This window comes from Amblyraja radiata, chromosome 12, assembly GCF_010909765.2.
Source record: "Amblyraja radiata isolate CabotCenter1 chromosome 12, sAmbRad1.1.pri, whole genome shotgun sequence".
Taxonomy (NCBI): domain Eukaryota; kingdom Metazoa; phylum Chordata; class Chondrichthyes; order Rajiformes; family Rajidae; genus Amblyraja; species Amblyraja radiata.
Genome location: NC_045967.1, coordinates 49,555,322 through 49,577,027, shown reverse-complemented (window position 1 = coordinate 49,577,027; position 21,706 = coordinate 49,555,322). Strand labels below are relative to the sequence as shown.

The following is a 21,706-nucleotide window of genomic DNA, read 5'->3' as shown; positions in this document are numbered from 1 at the left end:
CTAATTCTGCTCCTGTCGCTGATGAACTGCTGATAATGTCTTTGGTTTTCTCTCCTCATTAGGCGATGGTGTTCTCCTTCAAATCTATTGACATCATCTCTCCAGATAAAAAGTCACCAACCATGACCCTGCCTGCCGTTGTTGCAACGCGAAACCGCAGCGACGCTTCCGTCCCCCTCCCCTCTCCCCTCTCCAAAGTCCTTGAGAGTGTTGTTGTCTCCTAAACTCACATCCATCTTTGCTGCAGTCTAATTAGTCTCCTTGTCACAGCAACAAAACGCTTCCCGTCAACTTCACACATTGCATCTCATGCGACTGTGACAATGGTATTCCATCACTCCCCGTCCTCGCTGGCATGTCTGCATCTTTTGACATGCTTACTACATCACTCTTCCCCATCACCTCAATGCCAGCGTTCAGCTTCTTGGGTTCACACTTGCCTGCTTTCATTATCACCCTTCCAGCCATAACTGGAGATTCACGTTCACTGACTTTTCACTCCGATGCTGTCACTTCTGATTTCTCCCGCTCCATCCATTTCGTTCACACCTACTGTGTTTCTCATTTGCATGTTTCCCATCAGAAGCACAAGCTCAGTCTCTACATTTACACAATGCTGATAACCAACTCACAAGCACCACTTCTTACCCCTTCATTTACTCTCAATTCCACTTGGTGCAGGATGAGCCAGGTATTCCTCCATGTAATTATAGGGAAACCAGAAACATAGACATAGAAACATAGAAAACAGGTGCAGGAGTAGCCCATTCGGCCCTTCGAGCCTGCACCGCCATTCAATATGATCATGGCTGATCATCCAACTCAGTATCCTGTACCTGCCTTCTCTCCATACCCCCTGATCCCTTTAGCCACAAGGGCCACATCTAACTCCCTCTTAAATATAGCCAATGAACTGGCCTCAACTATCTTCTGTGGCAGAGAGTTCCAGAGATTCACCACTCTCTGATCGCTCATAGCAAAAGGATTTGAGTATAGGAGCAGGGTGGTTCTACTGCAGTTGTACAGGGTCTTGGTGAGACCACACCTGGAGTATTGCGTACAGTTTTGGTCTCCTAATCTGAGGAAAGACATTCTTGCCATAGAGGGAGTACAGAGAAGGTTCACCAGACTGATTCCTGGGATGTCAGGACTTTCATATGAAGAAAGACTGGATAGACTCGGTTTGTACTCGCTAGAATTTAGAAGATTGAGGGGTAATCTTATAGAAACGTACAAAATTCTTAAGGGGTTGGACAGGCTAGATGCAGGAAGATTGTTCCCGATGTTGGGGAAGTCCAGAACAAGGGGTCACAGTTTAAGGATAAAGGGGAAATCTTTTAGGACCGAGATGAGGAAAACTTTTTTCACACAGAGAGTGGTGAATCTGTGGAATTCTCTCCCGCAGAAGGTAGTTGAGGCCAGTTCATTGGCTATATTTAAGAGGGAGTTAGATGTGGCCCTTGTGGCTAAAGGGATCAGGGGGTATGGAGAGAAGGCAGGTACAGGATACCGAGTTGGATGATCAGCCATGATCATATTGAATGCAGGTGCAGGCTCGAAGGGCCGAATGGCCTACTCCTGCACCTATTTTCTATGTTTCTATGTTTCTATGTAACCCTGGTCTCTGGCATTGAAAACGCACACCTCCAGATTTAGAGACTTTTTCTTCCCAGCTGTTATCAGGCAACTGAACCATCCTACCAACAATTAGAGAGCAGTTCTGGCCTACCATCTACCTGCTTGGAGTCCCTCAGACTATCTTTAATCGGACTATACTTTGCACTAAGCGTTATTCCCTTTATCCTGTATCTGTACACGCTGGATGGTTTGATTGTAATCATGCATAGTCTTTCCCCTGACTGGTTAGCACGCACCAAAAAGCTTTTCACTGTATCTGAATAAACTAGATTGACGTCTGCAACTTTTCATTCTTTAATTATATTCCACTGAGTCTGAGGTTCTGTACATTTCTAATCCCTTTACTGGCATTGGTAGACATTCATTTTAATAACCCGCCACCAGACTCTGGAATTTTTTGCAGAAACAAGTAACTGCAGATGCTCTGCTTCTCATATGTTCATACGGTCATAAGTGAAAGGAGCAGAATTAGACTATTCTACCCATCAAGTCTACTCCACCATTCAATCGTGACTAATCTATCTCTCCCTCCTAACCTCATTCTCCTGCCTTCTCCGGTAGGCGGCGCGACTCTCGTCAGCAGCGGCCTCTGCAGTCCGTCTCCGTTTTTATTATTTTATGTCTATGTTTTTATGTAGTTTTTGTTATTTTTTGTTGGGGTATGTGTGTGGGGGGGTGGGGGTGGTGTGGGGGGGAGGGGGTAACTTTTAAATCTCTCCCTGCACGGGAGACCCGACCTTTTCTTTGTCGGGTCTCCGTTGTCATTGGGGCTGCAACGAGGAGCGGCCTCCAACAGGAAGACCGGGGGCTGTGGTGCCGACTACTCACCTCACCGTCGCGGAGCTGGCCGGGTCCAGAGCGGGTGGAGCTGTGGTGGACGCTGCTGCGACCCGACCCCCGGAGATTCGGTGGCTGCAACTGCGGGTTTGGCGGGCGGCACCGGGAGCCCGCGGGTCCCTGGAGGGAGACCGCTTTTCGGGGCTTCCGCAGCGGCAACTTCTCCCGCCCGAGTTGCGGGGTTGAAGAGCTCCTGGAGCGGGGCCTTACAGCACCGCCCCGCGCGGCTTGGAATGGCGGCGGGTCTCTGCGAGCGCACGCAGGGGGCTCTAACACCACGACCCGGTGTGCGGCCTTGCATCACCCGACGTGGCTTTAATGGCTGCGGGACAATTCGCCATCGCCCGCCGGGGGCTTTGACTTTGACTCTGACATCGGGGGGGGGAAAGTGCAGTGGAGAGATAAGTTTTTTTGGCCTTCCATCACAGCAATGTGATGGATGTTTATGTAAATTATGTTGTGTCTTGGGTCTATTTGTTTGTAATGTATGGCTGCAGAAACGACATTTCGTTTGGACCTCAAGGGGTCCAAATGACAATAAATTGAATTGTATTGTATTGTATTGTATAATTGTATTCTCCCCATAATCCCTGACACCCGTACTAATCAGGAATCTATCTATCTACGCCTTAAAAATATCCACTGACTTGGCCTCCACAGTCTTCTGGGGCAAAGAGTTCCATGGATTCACCACCTTCTGACTAAAGAAATTCCTCCTCATCTTCTTCATAAGGGAACATCCTTTAAGGGCCTGTCCCACTTGGGCGTCAATTACGCGTAATTTACGCGACATGATTTACGCGTCACGATGCACGACACACGACGCGCACATCGTGACGCGCACGTGATGCGAGCATGGAGCGTGGTCACATAGGCAGTGACACGCGGTGCCCCAGGAATTTGGGATGTTCAAAATCTTTGCGCGCCAACTGCGTGACGCGCAAATGACGCCCAAGTAGGGCAGGCCCTTTAATTCTGAGGCTTCCTTTATGCCTCTTCCTTTAAGATCTCCGTCCGACCAACCTTGACAATTAAGCTTTAAGTCACTGCCAAATATGACTTTATTGACTTGGCATGCATTACATGACAATATCAACATTCAATTAAACACTTAGGACGATGTTTTATATTAAATGCACCATATACATGCAATTTCTTATCACTGCATTGATATTGTTGAAACACAGAAATATATTTTTTCTGTTTGCACTTGGAGCTAAACCTATGCTTTAGATTCTAAGCTTTTTGCTCCTCTGATTTTTCACAACATGTGTCTTTATTCCTTAGAGTAAACTGCGCTCCCTTTCTTCCTACAGCCTTGTCAAGACCTTTCTATTTATTTCTCTATTGATTTCTATATATTGCACTATTGATTTAGTAATCCACTCAGGGTCACATCTATTTAATTTCAGCTCGCTGATTTTAGATACTTATTTATCATGCAAAACTCAACACTAATGTCCTTAAAAATGTTCTCTGTCACAGTGTTCTTGAATAGCCTCTGCTATCAATTATGAATGTTAGCTTTGACTAAGCAATAGCTTATAAATTCACTGCCACACTTGACCATGAAGCACTAATGCAAAATGTATATACCATCGTGATTATTTCATTTCATAACAGATTGATTAAAATCAACCCCATTTGAACACTCTTCTACCACTTCAGAGCTAATAGGCTTTCTTCTTCAGTTTAGTTTAGTTTAGTTTAGTTTAGGGACATGTTGGTTAATTGGCCTCTGTAAATTTACCCAGGCATATAAGGAGTGAATGAGAAAGTGGGATAACATAAAACTGGTGTGAATGAGTAGATGCGGTGGGCCAAGGGTCCTGTTTCCATCCTGTGTCTCTAAACTAAACAAACTTTTAGACTTTAAGGGGTACAGAAGTGAAAACAGGCCATTTGGCCAACCGAGACCGTGCCGACCAACATTCACCCATACACCAGCCCAGAGGTGGAACATTGAGGTCTTACTGCACTTTGTATCTGGCCCACTATTGCATGTGAAGGAGAAAAGGCATGCGGACAGCAACCCTTGAAAAGTATAGTTGACCTTGCTATTGAGGGAGTGCAGCATAGGTTCACCAGGTTAATTCCCGGGATGGCGGGACTGTCATATGCTGAGAGAATGGAGCAGTTGGGCTTGAACACTCTGGAGTTTAGAAGGATGAGAGGGCATCTCATTGAAACATATAAGATTGTTAAGGGCTTGGACATGCTAGAGGCAGGAAACATGTTCCCGATGTTGGGGGGAGTCCAGAACCAGGGGCCACATTTAAGAATAAGGGGTAGGCCATTCAGAATGGAGACGAGGAAAAACTTTTATTCTGGGATCTCCGGTTTCCTCCCACACTCCAAAGACGTACAGGTTTATAGGTTAATTGGCATTGGTATAATTGTAAATTGTCCTTAGTGTGTGTAGGATAGTGTTAGTGTGCGGGGATCGCCGGTCGGTGAATACGCAGTGGTTCTTGGTTTCTTGGTCCTCCAAAATATTCCAAATGGAATTTAAACTGGAGGTGGTGAAGGGAGGGATTAAGCCAGAAAGAGTTATTGGGAAGAAAGAGCTACTTTAAATTTAGTTGCATCTGGTTGGGTAACTATAGTAGGGTGGTGATCATTCCATGCTTTAATTGTGCGGGGGAAGAACAAATTGCTGTATACATCTGTCTTTGTAGCTGGGATCACGAATTGGATCGAATGCCCTCGTCTGCTCCTAATTGGTTTGGGTTTGGTGTAGGTCTTGTAATCTATGTTGAGCTGACCATTTAACATTTTGTAAAAACAGGTCAAACGGTGAGCTTCACGTCTGTCTTGGAGAGGGTTCCACCCCAGAGAATTCAGAAGTTTGGTGACACTCGCTTCTCTCTCATAGGTGTTAGTAACAAATTGAGCTGCCTGTCTTTGGACACGTTCGATGGAAGAAATGTTTTTATTTGTGTATGGGTCCCATGCTGCAACTGCGTAGTCCAAATGAGATCTAACGAGGGTGAAGTATAGCTTCTCCTTGACAGGAGTTAAACAATTATGAAAGTTGCGCCTCAGAAAGTTTAGGACACCTGTTGCTTTCACCGTTGCATGATGAGTCTGACCATTCCAACGCAGATCATTCTGCAATTTGATGCCAAGGTACTTGGTTTGTTTGGATTCTTCAAGGGTGGCACCAAGTATATTGTAAGATGTTTCGCCTGGATTCCTCTTTCTGGTGACACGCATGGTTTCACATTTGGAAGGGTTGAACTGCATGCCCCATTGTTGTGACCACTCAACCATAGTATCGAGATCCTTTTGGAGAGCATCTTCATCATCAGCTGATTTAATTGGACGGTACAGCAAACAGTGTACACACAGACGGTGCAGTGGGTCCAAGGGCCAGCTTCCGCGCTGTATCTCTACACTAAACTAAACTTCTCCGTGAGTCAATTAATCTTTTTTTTCTTCGGGGTCTTGATATTTCCCAATGAATGCTATAAACTTTGGCTATTGTTTATTGATTCGGTGGTATTTATCTTGCAGCTTTTTCACACTGTTTATTGTTCTATCCATCCACACTACAATCGATCATTCAAGTACACACAAGATTCATGGCCAGTTATAGCACAATAGCCACCCTGCTGCAATTGGTACTTTCACAGTATCAATTGGTCATTTACTTCAAAAATTACTTTCACATCAAATCAATGGATCTGTCCAAACTTCTAGGATTTCTATTTCCGTCAGAGATGTTGAAGTGCCTTGATCCAGTCAAGATATGGAATCAAGGGACCATTCTACAAGAAATATTATCCTATGCGTTCAAAGTCAATGTGAAATATATTTCACCAAACTGCCATAAACCCATGGCACTTTAGAGAAGTAAAATAAAGTTTTACAGGAAGAAAACATATATCTAAGTGGTTTCCATATTACTCATTCAAGCAATGGCACTGATAACTAACAGGATTTATGGCCCATAGCTAATTACAGTTCAGAAGGTGGGATGGAAAAACAACAGTGAACGCAGAGATTTAGGTGAGCCAACCATAATTCCATGGCAAGACAAAATGTGCTGGAGTACCGGATAGTGAAAGGCTTGGATAGAGTGGATGTGGAGAGGGTGTTTTCACTAGTGAGAGAGTCTAGGACCAGAGGTCATAGCCTCAGAATTAAAGGACGTCCCTTTAGGAAATAGATGCGTAGGAATTTCTTTAGAAATATAGAAAAACATAGAAAAATATGTGCAGGAGTAGGCCATTCAACCCTTTGAACCAGCACCGCCATTCAATATGATTATGGCTGATCATCTAAAATTAGTACCCCGTTCATGCTTTTTTCCACATAACCCTTGATTCCTTTCGCCCAAAGAGCTAAATCTAACTCTCTGTTAAAAACATCCAGTGAATTGGCTTCCACTGCCTTCTGTGCCAGAGAATTCCACAGATTCACAACTCTCTGGGTGAAAAAATGTTTCCTCTTCTCAGTCCTAAATGGCATACTCCTTATTCAAAATCTCTGACCCCTTGTTCTGGACTCCACCAACATCGGGAACATTTTTCATGCATCTAGCCTTTAAGAATATTATATCTGTATTACTAAAAGTCTGATCTTGACCGCTTTTGGCCAACTGTGGTGCGATTTCCGAGAGAACACCGCCACCTACGGCTGTCATTTTTGGACACCTCGCTTTGAGACCCCCTCCGCCTTCCTGGACCAGAGGATTTTTCCCATCGATGAAAATTCAGAGAGATATTAATGTTTTTTTTTTAAATCCCCATTCTCTCTGCTGCCCCCGCTGGCGGCAGGGGGAGGGACTATAAAACCCAGAATTGTTGTGCCTCAGTCAGTCTCTGCCAGACCCAGGAAGCGAGAGGGTCACAGCTCTCTGAGCTGAGAATAACACTGAACGCACGTCTACGCCATGGTGAGTCCCCTCGATGCGGCTGTAAAGTGGCTGCAGCCCAATTGTTTGCCTCGCCTTTTTTTAAATGTTGGTATTCACAAAATGAATTTTGGTTGTCAGGTGGCTGCAGCCCAATTGTTTGCCTCGCCTTTTTAAAAAGGTTTGTGTTCACAAAATGAATTTTGGTTGTCAGGTGGCTGTAGCCCAAATGGTTGCCTCGCCTTTTAAAAAAAGTTTGTGTTCACAATATGAATTTTGGTTGTCAGATGGCTGCAGCCCAATTGTTTGCCTTGCCTTGGCTTTTAAAATCGTTGCAACAGTAGGCTGCCAGCCCAAGAATCCATTCGGCCCACAATGTCTACACTAGCCCTCTGCAAACCAGAATCTCCCCCCAACTGGCGAGCAATATTGGAATTGGTGGAGAGGTGGATTCTAAATGCAACGTGGAATGCAAGTAGCTTTAGTTTAGTTTTTAGATTTAGAGATAAAGTGCGGTAACAGGCCCTTCGGCCCATCGAGTCCGCACCGACCAGCAATTCCGGCACATTAACACTATCCTACACACACTAGGGACAATTTACACTTATACCAAGCCAATTAACCCCAAAACCTGTACGTCTTTGGACCGTGGGAGGAAACCAAAAATCTCTGAGCTGCAGAAAAACATTTTCACCCTGACAGTTGTGAATCTGTGGAATTTTCTGCCACAGAAGGCAGTGGAGGCCAATTCACTGGATGTTTTTAAGAGAGAGTTAGATTTAGCTGTTAGGGCTAACAGAGTCAAGGGTTATGGGGAAAAAGCAGGAACGGGGTACTGATTCTGGATGATCAGCCATGATCATGTTTAATGGTGGTGATGGCTCGAAGGGCCGAATGGCCTCCTCCTGCACCTATTTTCTATGTTTCTAGGCTGTGATTACCTCCGCGATAAATTGGCAGCTGAAACGTATGAAATGGGGACAAAGGGAAGATGCGGGGACTGTGTTATTAGTGAAATCATTTCTATGAGGTGAATCAGGCAGAGGAAAGGGAGAGAAAGCTGGGGGAAAAAAAATTAAGATGTCTCCTTTGGTCAGCTAAAAAAATGACCTTGTCGTTATCCTTTGACACGTGCAAAGTGTTGCACAGTGCTAGATCCTTCACATCATGGCAGACGTTCTTATTTGCTGCATCATTGCCGAACGAAACTAAAGAAATGTCAAATTACAAGTCAGCCTCATGTAGTAAATACATGCATTATAGTCTGGAATGGTAGAAGTATTTTATTAGCAGCAAGGAGAGTTGTATTATCATCTTAGGGTGCAGCCATCCATGTACCGAAGAGGTCGTATAGCTCTCTAGTGGATCATCACAACTTTCTTCAGAAAATAACAGATTTACAGGAGCACTGTATACTATACACTGACTTCAACCCTGGGATATGTATTCAAATCAACCCCACGCGAATGCTGAAACCCAGTCTAGTCACCATCTGTCACTGACTGTTATTGTCAAATATCAAATGATCTCTGAATGTCCCAAAGTGATATTGAGCCAATACATTTGAAATGATGAAAGAATGGATTTACTGGGCTTATATTCACTAGATTTTTAGAAGGATGAGAGGCGATCTAAACGAAACATGTAAAATTCACAAGGGATTGGACAGGCTAGATGCAGGAAACATTTTCCCATGTTGGGGGAGTCCAGAACCAGAGGTCACACAGTTTAAGAATGAGGGGTGGGCCATTTAGGACTGAGATGGGGAAAAACGTTTTCAGCCAGGGTATTGTGGATCTGTGGAATTCTCAGCCTCAGAAGGCAGTGGAGGCCAATTCACTGGATGTATTCAAGAGAGAGTTAGATAGTGCTCTCAGGGCTAATGGAATCAAGGGATATGGGGAGAATGCAGAAACGGGGTACTGATTCTGGATGATCAGCCATGATCATATTGAATGGCTGTGCTGGCTCGAAGGGCTGAATGACCTACTCCTGTCCCTATGTTTTTATGTTTCTGTGTTCAATGTAAGAAGTATTCTCGCTGAAATTTGTCAAGGCTTAATTTCGTACGTTAATTCAGCGAAATAGGAATGCAAATCGGCAAACCAACAATACGTCTCGACCCGAAACATCACCCATTCCTTCTGTCCAGAGATGCTGCCTGTCCCACTGAGTTGCTCCAGCATTCTGCGTCTATCTTCAGAGTAACCCAGCATCTGCAGTTCCTTCAGCACACATTTCGTCAGCCCCACTGCGAAAGCTCCTCAAGGTATGCCGACTTTGAGGAATTTCTCCTCTCTCCAACGAGTGTTGTAACATGTTCTCTCGCTGATCCCCCTCTGTGATTGCCACAGCTCTCCGACCACGTTTTATAACAATGATTTATTCTACATTTCCCTTGAGCTTAGTGCCCTTTGATGTCTCCTTTACACACCTCACCTTTCCATATCTCTGGGTCTCCCTCTCCCCTCCCTCTCACTCCCAGTCTGAAGAAGGGTCTCGACCCGAAACGTCACCCATTGCTTCTCTCCAGAGATGCTGCCGGTCCCGCTGAGTTACTCCAGCATTTTGTGTCTATCTCCAATCGTCTTGGCCCCGCTCTGTGAGTAGGAGTGGGGGCGGATCCGGATCCGCAACGGCCGTGAGCCCCAGGCCGAGCTCGGAAATCGTTTGCCCGCTTCTGCTGTTGTTGGAGGTGAGACGTTGCGCCACGCCAGTGTCTTGGGCCTGTCCCACTTTGGCCGTCAGTTACGCGACAGGCCGGTGGCGCGCGTAGATTTAGTGCAGGACGAAGTCCACACTCCTCAATGCTACTCCACACCCCTCCACACCACTCCATGCGCCCGTTCCGCGCTACCCACATGCGAGCAGGTCGTGTAAATGGCGCGCGAATGACGGCCAAGTGGGACAGGCCCTTTACTAATCAAGAATCTGTAAATCTCTGCCTAAAAATATCTAATGACGGCCTCCACAGCTGTCAGTGGCAATGATATTGCACAGATAACATCACCTTTTGGCTAAAGAAATTCCTCCTCATCTCCTTTCTAAGGGTATGTCCTTTTATCCTGAGACTATGACCTCTGGTCCTAGACTCTCCCACTAGTGGAAACATATCTTCACATCCACTCTCTAGGCCTTTCTAATATCAGCCATGCTCAGGTGAAGAGAGCTTAGTTCTAACTCTACTTTGATCAGGACCTTATCTGATCTGACATTATCACATTACAGCATGTGTGCAATATGTACATACAATTCAGATGTTATGTTCTTCAACTTCTAGATTAGTTAGTTAATGATGGACACAAAATGCTGGAGTAACTCAGTGGGACAGGCCAGCATCTCAATGGTCCCTCTTTGCTCTCAGAGGTCCCTCCCACGAAGGGTCTCTCTTCGTTCTCAGTGACCCCCCCCCCCCCAATGTATTATGTATTTCTCCGTGCAGTATTTATCGAGCACTGTTCCCCTTGTACACAGTGAGCATATTTATCCCAACAGACTTTGTGTCCAAGGCATTTAATGGTAAATTGTCCCCATCCAAGACATTCAGTCTTTTGTAATTAAACCAAACTGTAAAAAGGATGTCCCTTGTAGAATTTTGACGGGAAACCAATCTGAAGTTCTCTGGTTCAGATGAGAGTCGGGATGAAAAGTTATCTACCACAGGGCTTTGAATTTGTTGGAGCAGTTTATTTCTTAACTGTGTTTGCTGCTTCAGTCATGACTGATCTTGTGCAAGCTTCAACCACGACCAGTTAGTGATGATTATATATTAGGAAATTATTTAATAGTTAATGAGGTGTTATCTAATCATTAAACGCCTGTCACTGTCCAAAACAGTATTGTTTACACTTGTTGGTCCTGATTCTTAAATTGACTTTTACAGATATGGAAAATATTAATTTGCTGAAGAACGTCCCGATTTAAATGATCAGTAGGTCTTGAAAAGAAACGGTGAGAAGATTGGGAGGCACGGTGGCATATGGATAGAGTTACTGCCTTACAGCGCCAGAGACCATCAGAGGGTTCGATGGTCCAATTTTCTCAGATTTCTTCAGTTTCCGCCAGGTTTGTAGGTTAATTGGATGGTATAAATATAAAATTGTCCCTAGTGTGTGTAGGGCAGTGTTAATGTGTGGGGATCGCTGGTGGGTACAGACTCGGTGGGCTGAAGGACCAATTTCCACGATGTATCACTAAACTAAACTCAATAAAAGAAGCAAACTGACTTCTACTTGGCATTGAGCAGAAATTGCAAACATTACTCAATTATTCAAAAGGAAATTAGGGAACAAGAATGTCCTACCTCCAGAAAAAGGAAAAACAAAAGCGAAATTGAGAACACACGAGGTAAAAAATTCTGAAACTCTTCAAAAGCTAAAAGGCAAAGCTAAAATCAACAGCATCCCAAGAGATAGTTTGTTTTTAATCTTGCACTGAGAATAATGCAGAGGAATGACAAGATACTGATAATCATTGCAAGATAGCCAGTGGATGTTGACCTATTTTCCGAAAATTCGTGAATTCAATAAGTGTATCGAGTCTTTATCAATATCTATGTTGATAAAATCAAGATAAACAACTATAGATCCTATCATCATCACAGTTTAAATAAAATTGATTATCACAAGAGAAAAATATCAAATATATTAACCTGGTTAAAAAGCAACCAGAATACATGGTGACCTTAAAGCCCAGTCCCACTGTACGAGTTCATTCCAAGAGCTCTCCCGAGTTTAAAAATAATCAAACTTGTGGTAAGCACGGAGAATGAACGTAGCGGGTCCGTCGGAGCTCGGGGACGTCTCTTAGCGGCTCGTAACGTGAACGGAAGGTAAGCACTGGAAGACTCGTGAAGATTTTTCAACACGTTGAAAAATGTCCACGAGAGCCCCGAGTACCGACGAGTGGCCATTACCGTAAATCTCCGAGATCGAATCGGGACAAACTTGGGAGAGTCTTGGAATGAACTCGCACCGTGGGAAAGGGCTTTGAGATAGCAAAGCCTGGCCAAGGGACTTAGATTCTTAGAAGTAGCGACCCAAGCCAATCATGGTAAATGCTCTGTCTTTGCCCAGCGAGAACTAAACATTGCTCAATGGTAAAGACGGCTTAGATTGTCACTGCACTGGACATTTCCAAATTTAAAAGGCCACTTTCCACATGAAAGGCTCAGCAAAAATAATTAATATGAAACCATTTTTTATTACAATGGTTTCATATAGGGTATTATGCACGTGATCAAACTCCATGCACTTGTGAAAATTCATCTTTTCATTTTTTCTACTTACAAATGCTTTCATGGAAGTTATTTCCCATCCCAGTCTTATATAATTTCTCTCATGCCCTGAAGGAGTTGACTTCTAATGGGCACAAGCCACCCATTTGGCTTGTTCCACATGTGCTCTTTACTCATGTATGAGACAAAAATGTTACTGCCAGCAGGATATTAAAGTACCACCACACCAGACCCATGGTTGAGTTCAACGGCAACCTATAATTGAACCTCCATTGGGAGTCACATTGAGTCAGGGGATAAGTAAGTAGAATACATGGCAAGCCAGCTACAAGATTGAGAATTGATGACGGAAAGGCGAAACAAGGGGAGAAAGGGTGGAGAATGTAGTCCAGCATGGGTCTGGACAAGATCATAATCGTTCACAATTTATTACAACGATTAAACAATGGAAACCAAAACAATTTTAAAATTTGCTTCTAAAGGGGGCTTTATCTGGTTGGCTGCCAGTGAATAGTGGAGTTCCGCAAGGGTTGCTACTCTTCACGTTGTATATTAATGATTAGGACGAGCTTTGGATTGAAGGCTTTGTGGCAGATGATACATAAATAGGTGGAGGGGCAGGTAGTAAAGAGAAAGCAGGGACTCTGTAGGACTTAGACACTTTGGGAGAGTGGGTGGAGAAGTGGCAGATGGAATATAGCGTAGTGAAGTGTGGAATCATGCCTTTTGGCAGTAGGAATAAAGGAATTAATAGACTATTTTCTAAATGGGGTGAGAAACCAGAAATCAGAGGTGCAAAGGGACTTGGTAGTGTTGGTGCAGGATTCCCAAAAAAGTTAATCTGCAAGTAGAATCAGTAGTAAAGAAAGCAAACTCAGGGCTAGCATTTATTTCCATAGGGCTTGCATACAAACAGGGATGTAATGTTGAGGCTCTATAAGGCGCTGGTAAGGCTGGTAAGAGGAGATTCACAAGAATGATCCCAGAAATGAGTCCGCTAACTATGATGAGCATTTGTTGGCACTGGGCCTGTACTCGCTGGAGTTTAGAAGAATGAGGACCTCATTGAAACATACAGAATAGTGAAAGGCTTGGTTAGAGTTGATGTGGAGAGGATGTTTCCACTAGTGGGAGAGTCTAGGACTAGAGGTCATAACCTCAGAATTAAAGGACGTTCTTTCAGGAAGGAGATGAGGAGAAATGTCTTTAGTCAGAGGGTGGTGAATCTGCGAAATTCTTTGCCACAGATAGCTGTGGAGGCCAAGTCAGTGGATATTTAAGGCAGAGATAGATAGATTCTTGATTAGTAAATGTGTCAGAGGTTATGGGGAGAAGGCAGAAAAATGGGATTTTAGTTTGGTTTAGAAATACAGGGTGGAAACAGGCCCTTTGGCCCATTGAGTCTGTGCCGACCTGCGATCTCCGCACATTAACACTATCCTACATACACTCGGGAGAATTTTATCTGGGGAAAACCCACGCAGGTCACGGGGAGAACGTACAATCTCTGTACAAACAGCACCCATAGTCAGGATCGAACTCGGGTCTCTGGCGCTGTAAGGCACAACTCAGGTAGAGGGGTAACTTTTTCACACAAAACAGTGCATGGAATAAGCTGCCGGAGGAGGTAGTAGAGGCAGGTACTATTGCAATGTTTTAAAAACATTTAGACAGGTACATGGATAGGATAGGCTTGGAGGGATATGGACCAAACGCAAGCAGGTAGGACTGGTGTAGATGGGACATGTTGAGGGTAAGTTGGGCTGAAGGGCTTGTTTCCACGCTGTAAGACTCTATGATTCCAAGAGCCGAAAGACCACATTATGTGGCATGGTTGAGGGAATGGATGTGAATATGTTAGGTAGAGTTTGCACCAAGAATGAGAGGGAGGTAGGTGAAGGGGAGCAGAAGAGGATGGAATCAGATGAGACTGAAGTCATTGAAAGTGAGAACTTGCTCAGTTGAGGGGCCACAAAGGAAAGGAAGGAGATTGATGGACCTTGCTCGAAAACCAGAGATAAGGTTTGAGAATCGGCTGAAATATTTACAGTATAAATGCATCACCGTAATAGCTACGAAAAGCCAAATAAGGAGTTTAAAAAAATAACATGCATCAATAAAGATTCAATTGAATCACCACTGTAGCAAGTCATGGGAGATTATGTGTTTGCCTCTGTATGTGGGAATGGTTATTTTCCTTCAGGCCTTTTTCTGTTAAAACTCCTGAACACATCGAATGGTAAATTATGGATGTGTTTTTTGATTTTGACTGATAATCACTGTGATTTGAATCAAGATATCTACACTCTTATCAGTATAGATCCTTAAGGATATTAGTTCCTAATGTCGTGTAATAAAATTTTCATACCCCAGTAACCACCTAATGCATTGGCATAATTTTTAACTAGATGAAATATTTAAATAATAACATTGTACATTTCAGGTGCCCGGTCTGAATAGGCTTATGATTTCATAAATATTAAAACAATTTGCAGCAATTATCATCGGGTACTGCAGAGGTTTGCAATATAAATTTTGGTGTCACTTAATTCTATAAATACTTTATATCCATTAGGATCTATGATGGGATCAGCTGACAAAGACCTGTGGCCTCTTGAACAAGAATTCTGAATGACATTGCAATCTGCACAACGGCACACAAAGTTATACAGATGAGAAATTAAACTCAAAGTGCATAATATGACAAAAAAAAACATGATTTGAAAATCCAATGCGTCTGTCAGCCTCTGAAAATGATAGGATGGCATGGGTGAATGGGATGAGCTGCCAGAGGAGGTAGTTGAGGCGGGGACTATCCCAACATTTAAGAAACAATTAGACAGGCACATGGATAGGACAGGTTTGGAGGGAAATGGGGCAAACGCGGGCAAGTGCATAATATGTAGTTAAATGTAGTGTTTGGTGTTTTTTAATACTGGTTTTAAATGTGTATATGTGTATTTGTGGGGGGCGGGGCAGGGGGAAACTGATTAAATCTCTTCCCTGTCCGGGAGACCCGACCTTTTCCCTGTCGGGTCTCCGTTTGTCGTTGGGGCCTAGCACCGTGGAGCGGCCTCCAGCCTGAACGACCCGGGTGCTCGGGAGACTGCGGAGCTGCGGACTACTCACCATCGTGGGGCTGGCCGGCCTCGGAGCGTGGGGAGCGGTGGTGACTCGCTGCTGCGACTCGACTCCTGGGGCTCGGAGGCTCCAGCAACGCAGCCGCAGGTCCGGTGGACTGGGACATCGTGAGCTCGCGGGTCCGGGTGGAGAGAGAGACCGCTTCCCGGAGCTCCCGCAACGCGACTTCTCCAGCCCATGTCGCGGGGTTGGAACGACCCGGACCGGGACCGTACATCACCTGGCGCGGCTTCATGGCCGTGGGACATTACAGCGCCCGTGGGGGTTCCAACCTAGTACTTTCAGACCGGGAGCGGGGCCGTAAATCGCCCCACGCGGCCTAAAATGGCCGTGGGACTTAGCAGCACCCGCCTGGGGCTTGGACATCGGGAGAGACATGGAGAACAGGGGAGAGAAAAGACTTTGCCTTCCATCACAGTGGGTTCACTGTGATGGATGTTTGTGTGAATTTAATTGTGTGTATGTCTGTAGGAAATTGTCTTTGTTTGTATGGCTGTGGAAACGAAATTTCGTTTGAGTCTCACTGGGGCTCAAATGACAATAAATTTGTATTGTATTGTAAGTGGGACTAGTGTAGCTGAGACATGTTGACCGGTGTGTTTCCACGCTCTATGACTCTATGACATTTTTCATTTGAATTTTGACAAAATTGTATCTGACAAAAATATTAACCTGGAAGTCTTCAAATGTCTTCCAATATATTGGGAAATTATTCTGCAATAACTTATTATATTCACTATTGTCCTGACTTTTCCTTCCAGGTTGAAGGCTAAAACTGAAAGAAAATAACATTTATTTCAAATAAAAATAAAATGCAAGATGGCCTACTTGTAAACAATTATCTCAAGACGTTGTACGACATTTTCCTCAAATATTTCACACAATGGTGAATCATCATTAGTACAATCAGGGTGAATCTTCCTCTCATGGCGTTTGAAGCAATTTTGTTGATTTAAATCTCCAGTCCCTATTCCAATTTGGGGTGGCAGTCATGCAGGCAAGGCCAAGGGGTAGAGTCGGCAACAAAGGAGTGGTGGGGAAATCTGTCCCACCTTCAGATACAAAAGTCCTTTTTTTTGTCAGGAGCAGAATTAGGCCATTTGGTCCATCATGTCTACTACAACATTCAATCATGGTTGAACTATCTCTCCCTCCTAACCCCATTCTCCTGCCTTCTCCCCATAACCTCTGACATCCATCAAAGGGACCTGCAGGAAGCGATGCCTCAAGACGGCACCATCACGATGACGATATCATCAAAGATCTCTCACTGTAATACATTCTTCAGCAAAATGGTAGAACATTTTATCATCCATTTGCAATCATATTGTTTTCCAGATTCGTGAAAGGAGCAGAATTAGATCATTCAGCCCATCAAGTCTACTCCACCATCCAGTTATGGCTGCTCTATCTTTCACTCTCAACCCCATTCTCCTGCCTTCTCCCCATAACCCCCAACTCCCGTACTAATCAAGAACCTATCTATCTCTGCCTTAAAAATATCCATTGACTTGGCCTCCACAGCCTTCTGTGGCAATGAATTCCACAGATTCCTTTGACTAAAGAAATTCCTCCTCATCTCCTTCCTAAAGGAACGCCTTATAATTCTGAAGCTATGACCTCTGGTCCTAGACTCTCCCACTAGTGGAAACATCCTCTCCACATCCACTCTATCCAGGCCTTTCACTAATCGGTAAGTTTCAATGAGGTCCCCCCCCTCATCCTTCTAAACTCCAGCAAGTAGAGACCCAGTGCCGTCAAACGCTCATGCTATGTCAACGCTCATCATATGTCCTCCATGAGCTAATCCTTTAGCTCCAGTGGACTTCTATCCAAAACCAATGGAAGAAACAAGAGCCAAGTACCAGGCAATGTAAGAATACCGATCGAGGACGGACACAATAGTCCTCACCATTGACCTCATTGGTTGAAATAGGATTATGGAGCACATGTGAACAAGGAAGGACCTCAATGGGACATTCTTGGACTGGTTTTCCTTTATTTCCTGTTCCCAAAAGTCAATCAAAGTAAAAACACCATAATTCCTTAGCTTTGGGCTCTTCCACCTAGTGTTCTACTTCCTGCTTGATTAATCTAGTGTAATGGCACAATAATTTTCCATACAGGTTGGCTGGCAAGCTGATTATCACATCCCGACAATGGAGGACCAATATATTGATTCATTCTGTGGGTGTTACCGTCAAGGACTGCATGTACTCACCGTCCATGGCTGAGTTGAGGTGACAAATCCATTTCTGGAACTGTTTTTCGACATCGTGCACATAATTCCATAATGGTTCGTGCTAGAGAGCTCGAAGCATATGATTCAATGGGGACAGTATGTGGAATTGGCGGTGGTCTTGTTTCCATTCATCTATGACTCTACTCCTCATGGTGATTGTCCTCTCTTGATGAATGAAGTTATTCACAAACGGATGTGGGAGAACTTCAGCGTTTTAACCTGATCATTTGTTTGTGGGACCGCCTATTTTCCTCAACAGCACTTTAGTTAGCATGCATGCCTTCCCCTGGAACAGCTTTACCAGGTTGGTCAAGTTGGCACCTCATCTTCAGTTGTGCCCATCATGCTACTCAGGTCTGAAGAAGGGTCCAGACCTGAAATGTAACCAATCCATGTTTTCCAGAGGTGCTGCCTGACCCACTGAGTTACTCCAGTATTTTGTGTCTATTTTGTGCAAATCAGCATCTGCAGTTCCTTGGATAGACACAAAACGCGAGAGTAACTCAGCGGTCAGGCAGTATCTCTGGATAAAAGGAATAGGTGAGGTTTCTGGTCGACCCTTCTTCAGACTAAGGGTCGGAGAGTCCCTCTCAGTCTGAAGAAGGGTCTCGACCGGAAACATCACCTATTCCTTTTGTCCCGAGATGCTGCCTGACTCGCTAAGTTACTCCAGCATTGAGTGTCTATCTTCAGTAAACCAGCATCTGCTGTTCCTTCCAACACACTTTGCAAGAAAGAAGCAGTTCTTTGTTTCTGCATGCTACTCACACACCTCTGTTACAATCTTCATTCAGTTAAGGTTGGTCTCCTGGCTTGATTATTATAGTTGTATGAGGGACATGTCTTGGATGAAGGTTGCAGCTTGTAATAAATATAATTCCATTGCTTTTGATGGACCACATGTAACATGGATGCCCATCGGTGAACTATTTCATCTGTACAGAATCTATCGCACACTGACGTCTGTGACGGATACATGCTGTTAAAGTTCAAGATTTTCCACATAGAGAAACCAAGAAATGTGCACGAACTCTTATCCCTTATGCCTTCCCAAACTTTGTTGGAAAAGAAACAAGAGGAACTGCTAGGAAAGTAAAGGGCCTGTCCCACTTTGCGATTTTATGGGCGATGACGGCCGTCAATGACTGACGCCCGATGTCGACTGAAAACTGTCAAGTAGTACAACAGGAAGCGTCAAGGTACGTCACTCCGCGTCACCAATTTCTACGCGTCACCATGCATCACCATGGGGACAGCATCTGTGACGTCACAGCCGTCAATGTACGTCCACCCGCGACGCGATACGGCAAGATACGACATGTTGCGTCATCTGGGGTGCGTGACATCATTTGATTGACCAGCTTCCCTATAAAAGGGGACGTGCCGCATTAAGGGCCTGTCCCACTGTACGAGTTAATTCAAGAGTTCTCCCGAGTTTCCCCTGATTCGAACTCAGAGAATTACGGTAATAGCCACTCGTAGGAACTCGGGGCTCTCGTGGACATGTTTCAACATGTTGAAAAATCTTCATGAGCTTACCGCGTTTCCCGAGTACCTGCCGTTAGCGTTACGAGCCGCTAAGAGACGTCGCGAGCTCCGACGTACCCGCTGCGTACATTCTACGTGCTTACCACGAGTTTGTTTTTTTTAAACTCGGAAGAGCACTTGGGTAAACTCGTATAGTGGGACAGGCCCTTAGTGACGCACGACGACATACGTGCGATGCATGGTGAAGCACGGTGGCGCAAAATAAATGAGCATAGTCAATGACCGTGCATCATCATGCGTCACCACGTGTCACCCGTACGTCACCGTGCGAAAGCGCGCACGACATAAGACACCTAAATATCGCGCGAGGACTTTGAACATTCCAAAATCCTGGGCGGCATGGAGACACCGCGCATACCGCACGTCACTACATGCGTCACCATGCGTCACAACCTGACCACGATGCGACAACCTCTTTTTAGGCTGTTGCCTAAAATGTCTCCCAAGTGGGACAGGCCCTTCAACTGCAACACATCGTGAGGTTGATCTTATCCACCTCACCGCCCCTTCCATGTTTAACAAAATGATTCTAACGTCTGCAAACACACACACACACACACAGAGTTTGAAATGTAACTCGAAACACTTGAATCCAATGGGGAATGTTTCTCGTGGACAAAGTGAAGCACATCGCTGCAATTTAAATCACCACAACTCTGTGGCTCCCATTGAAACTTGTAGTTGCAAAATATATTGCACATGCAGGGAAAAGCGGTGAGAGCATTGGAAAAATCCCCGCACCTGTTGGAAACTGAGAACAGGCAGCAAGATCTCAAAACTATAACAATTGTCGGCAAACTTTACAAATATTGTAATCGTAAATCAGCACAATTACCACCCAATCCACAGCCTTGAGAACCAATGCAAGATAAAGACAGGTATCCAGTTGCCATAATATTCATCCAATGGCCAGTTCTATAAGGTTATACAATAGCAATCCCTTACATTGGAGTTTGGAAAAGATCTCATTTCTTACTGCGCCTTTGCAATTGATTTTCCTGTCACCTGAGGACATGCGACTGCAGAACAATATTTTACAGTAATGCTTAGCTTAATGCCTTACCATTTTCTGCATCAGACTTCCTTTCCTGTTCAGTGTCAGTGAGGGAAAGCATCGAGTTTGCTCGGCTTGAGAGACATGAGCTGTGTTCCGATTTGATTTCCCGCATCCACAACCGTAAAGCGTGATCCGGAGACGTCGCCCCTTCTGTCTCGGTGTCAACATCAGATCCCATTATCATTGGGTATCCGTGCTGGGAAGGATCGCATCTGTCTGTCTGATATCCACCACACAACACTGATGGAGCTTCACAGAACTCTATAGCTAAAACAAACACACAGGAAGAGAGAGAGAGAGAGTCAGACGCTGAGCATATTGAAATAATAATAATCTGAAGACAAGTCAACAAGACAATGTATGCAGGAAGGAACTGCAGGTGCTCGTTTGCATAGAAAATAGACGCAAAATGCTGGAGTAACTCCGTGGCACAGTGGCGCAGCAGTAGAATTGCTGCCTTACAGCGCCAGAGACCCGGGTTCGACCCTGACTACAGATGCTGTCTGTACGGAGTTTAGACATTCTCCCCGTGACCTGAGTGGGTTTTCTCCAGGTGCTCGGGTTTCCTCCCACACTCCAAAGATGTACAGGTTTGAAGGTCAATTGGCTTTGGTAAAATTGTAAATTTTGTGCAGGATAGTGTAAGTGTGCGGGGGTCGCTGGTCGACGCTGACGCGGTGGGCCGAAGGGCCTGATTCTGTGCTGTATCTCTAAAACTGAACTACACTAAACTCAGCGGGTCAGGCAGCATCTCTGGAGAAAAGGAATAGGGGATGTTTTAGGTCGAGACCCGATCCGAGTCTAAAGAAGGGTCCCGACCCAAAACATTACTTGTCCCTACTTTCCAGAGATGCTGCCTGAACCTCTGTGTTACTCCAGCATGTTGTGTCCATCAACAGGGCAACATGCCAGACTGTCTTTCAACCTTCTGAAGAATTCCATCGCATAAAACTGGCAGTGGATATTTGCACAACTCAAAATTATAAAGAAGTATCTGATCGATGAGAGAAAAATATTCTTCAGTCATCCGAGCCCTCCCTGTATGATCTAAATCTAAAATCATTCCAGTGAAACGGTTAACAAACAAATCATTAAAAAAAAGTTTTACAGAGGAAGAACTTATATTGAGCCATGGTGCTTGCCCTTGTT

General features: G+C 44.6%; 1 protein-coding gene across 2 annotated transcripts in view; it reads right to left on the bottom strand.

Moving 5' to 3' along the window:
* The window catches only part of tenm1 (teneurin transmembrane protein 1), an 824,829-nt gene that overhangs the window by 494,899 nt on the left and 308,224 nt on the right, over positions 1 to 21,706 (bottom strand). For both annotated transcript variants that reach the window (XM_033030732.1, XM_033030733.1), the window contains exon 3: positions 20,564 to 20,824. In XM_033030732.1, the coding sequence (XP_032886623.1) occupies positions 20,564 to 20,824 (261 nt within the window). The remainder of the gene's footprint in view (positions 1 to 20,563; positions 20,825 to 21,706) is intronic.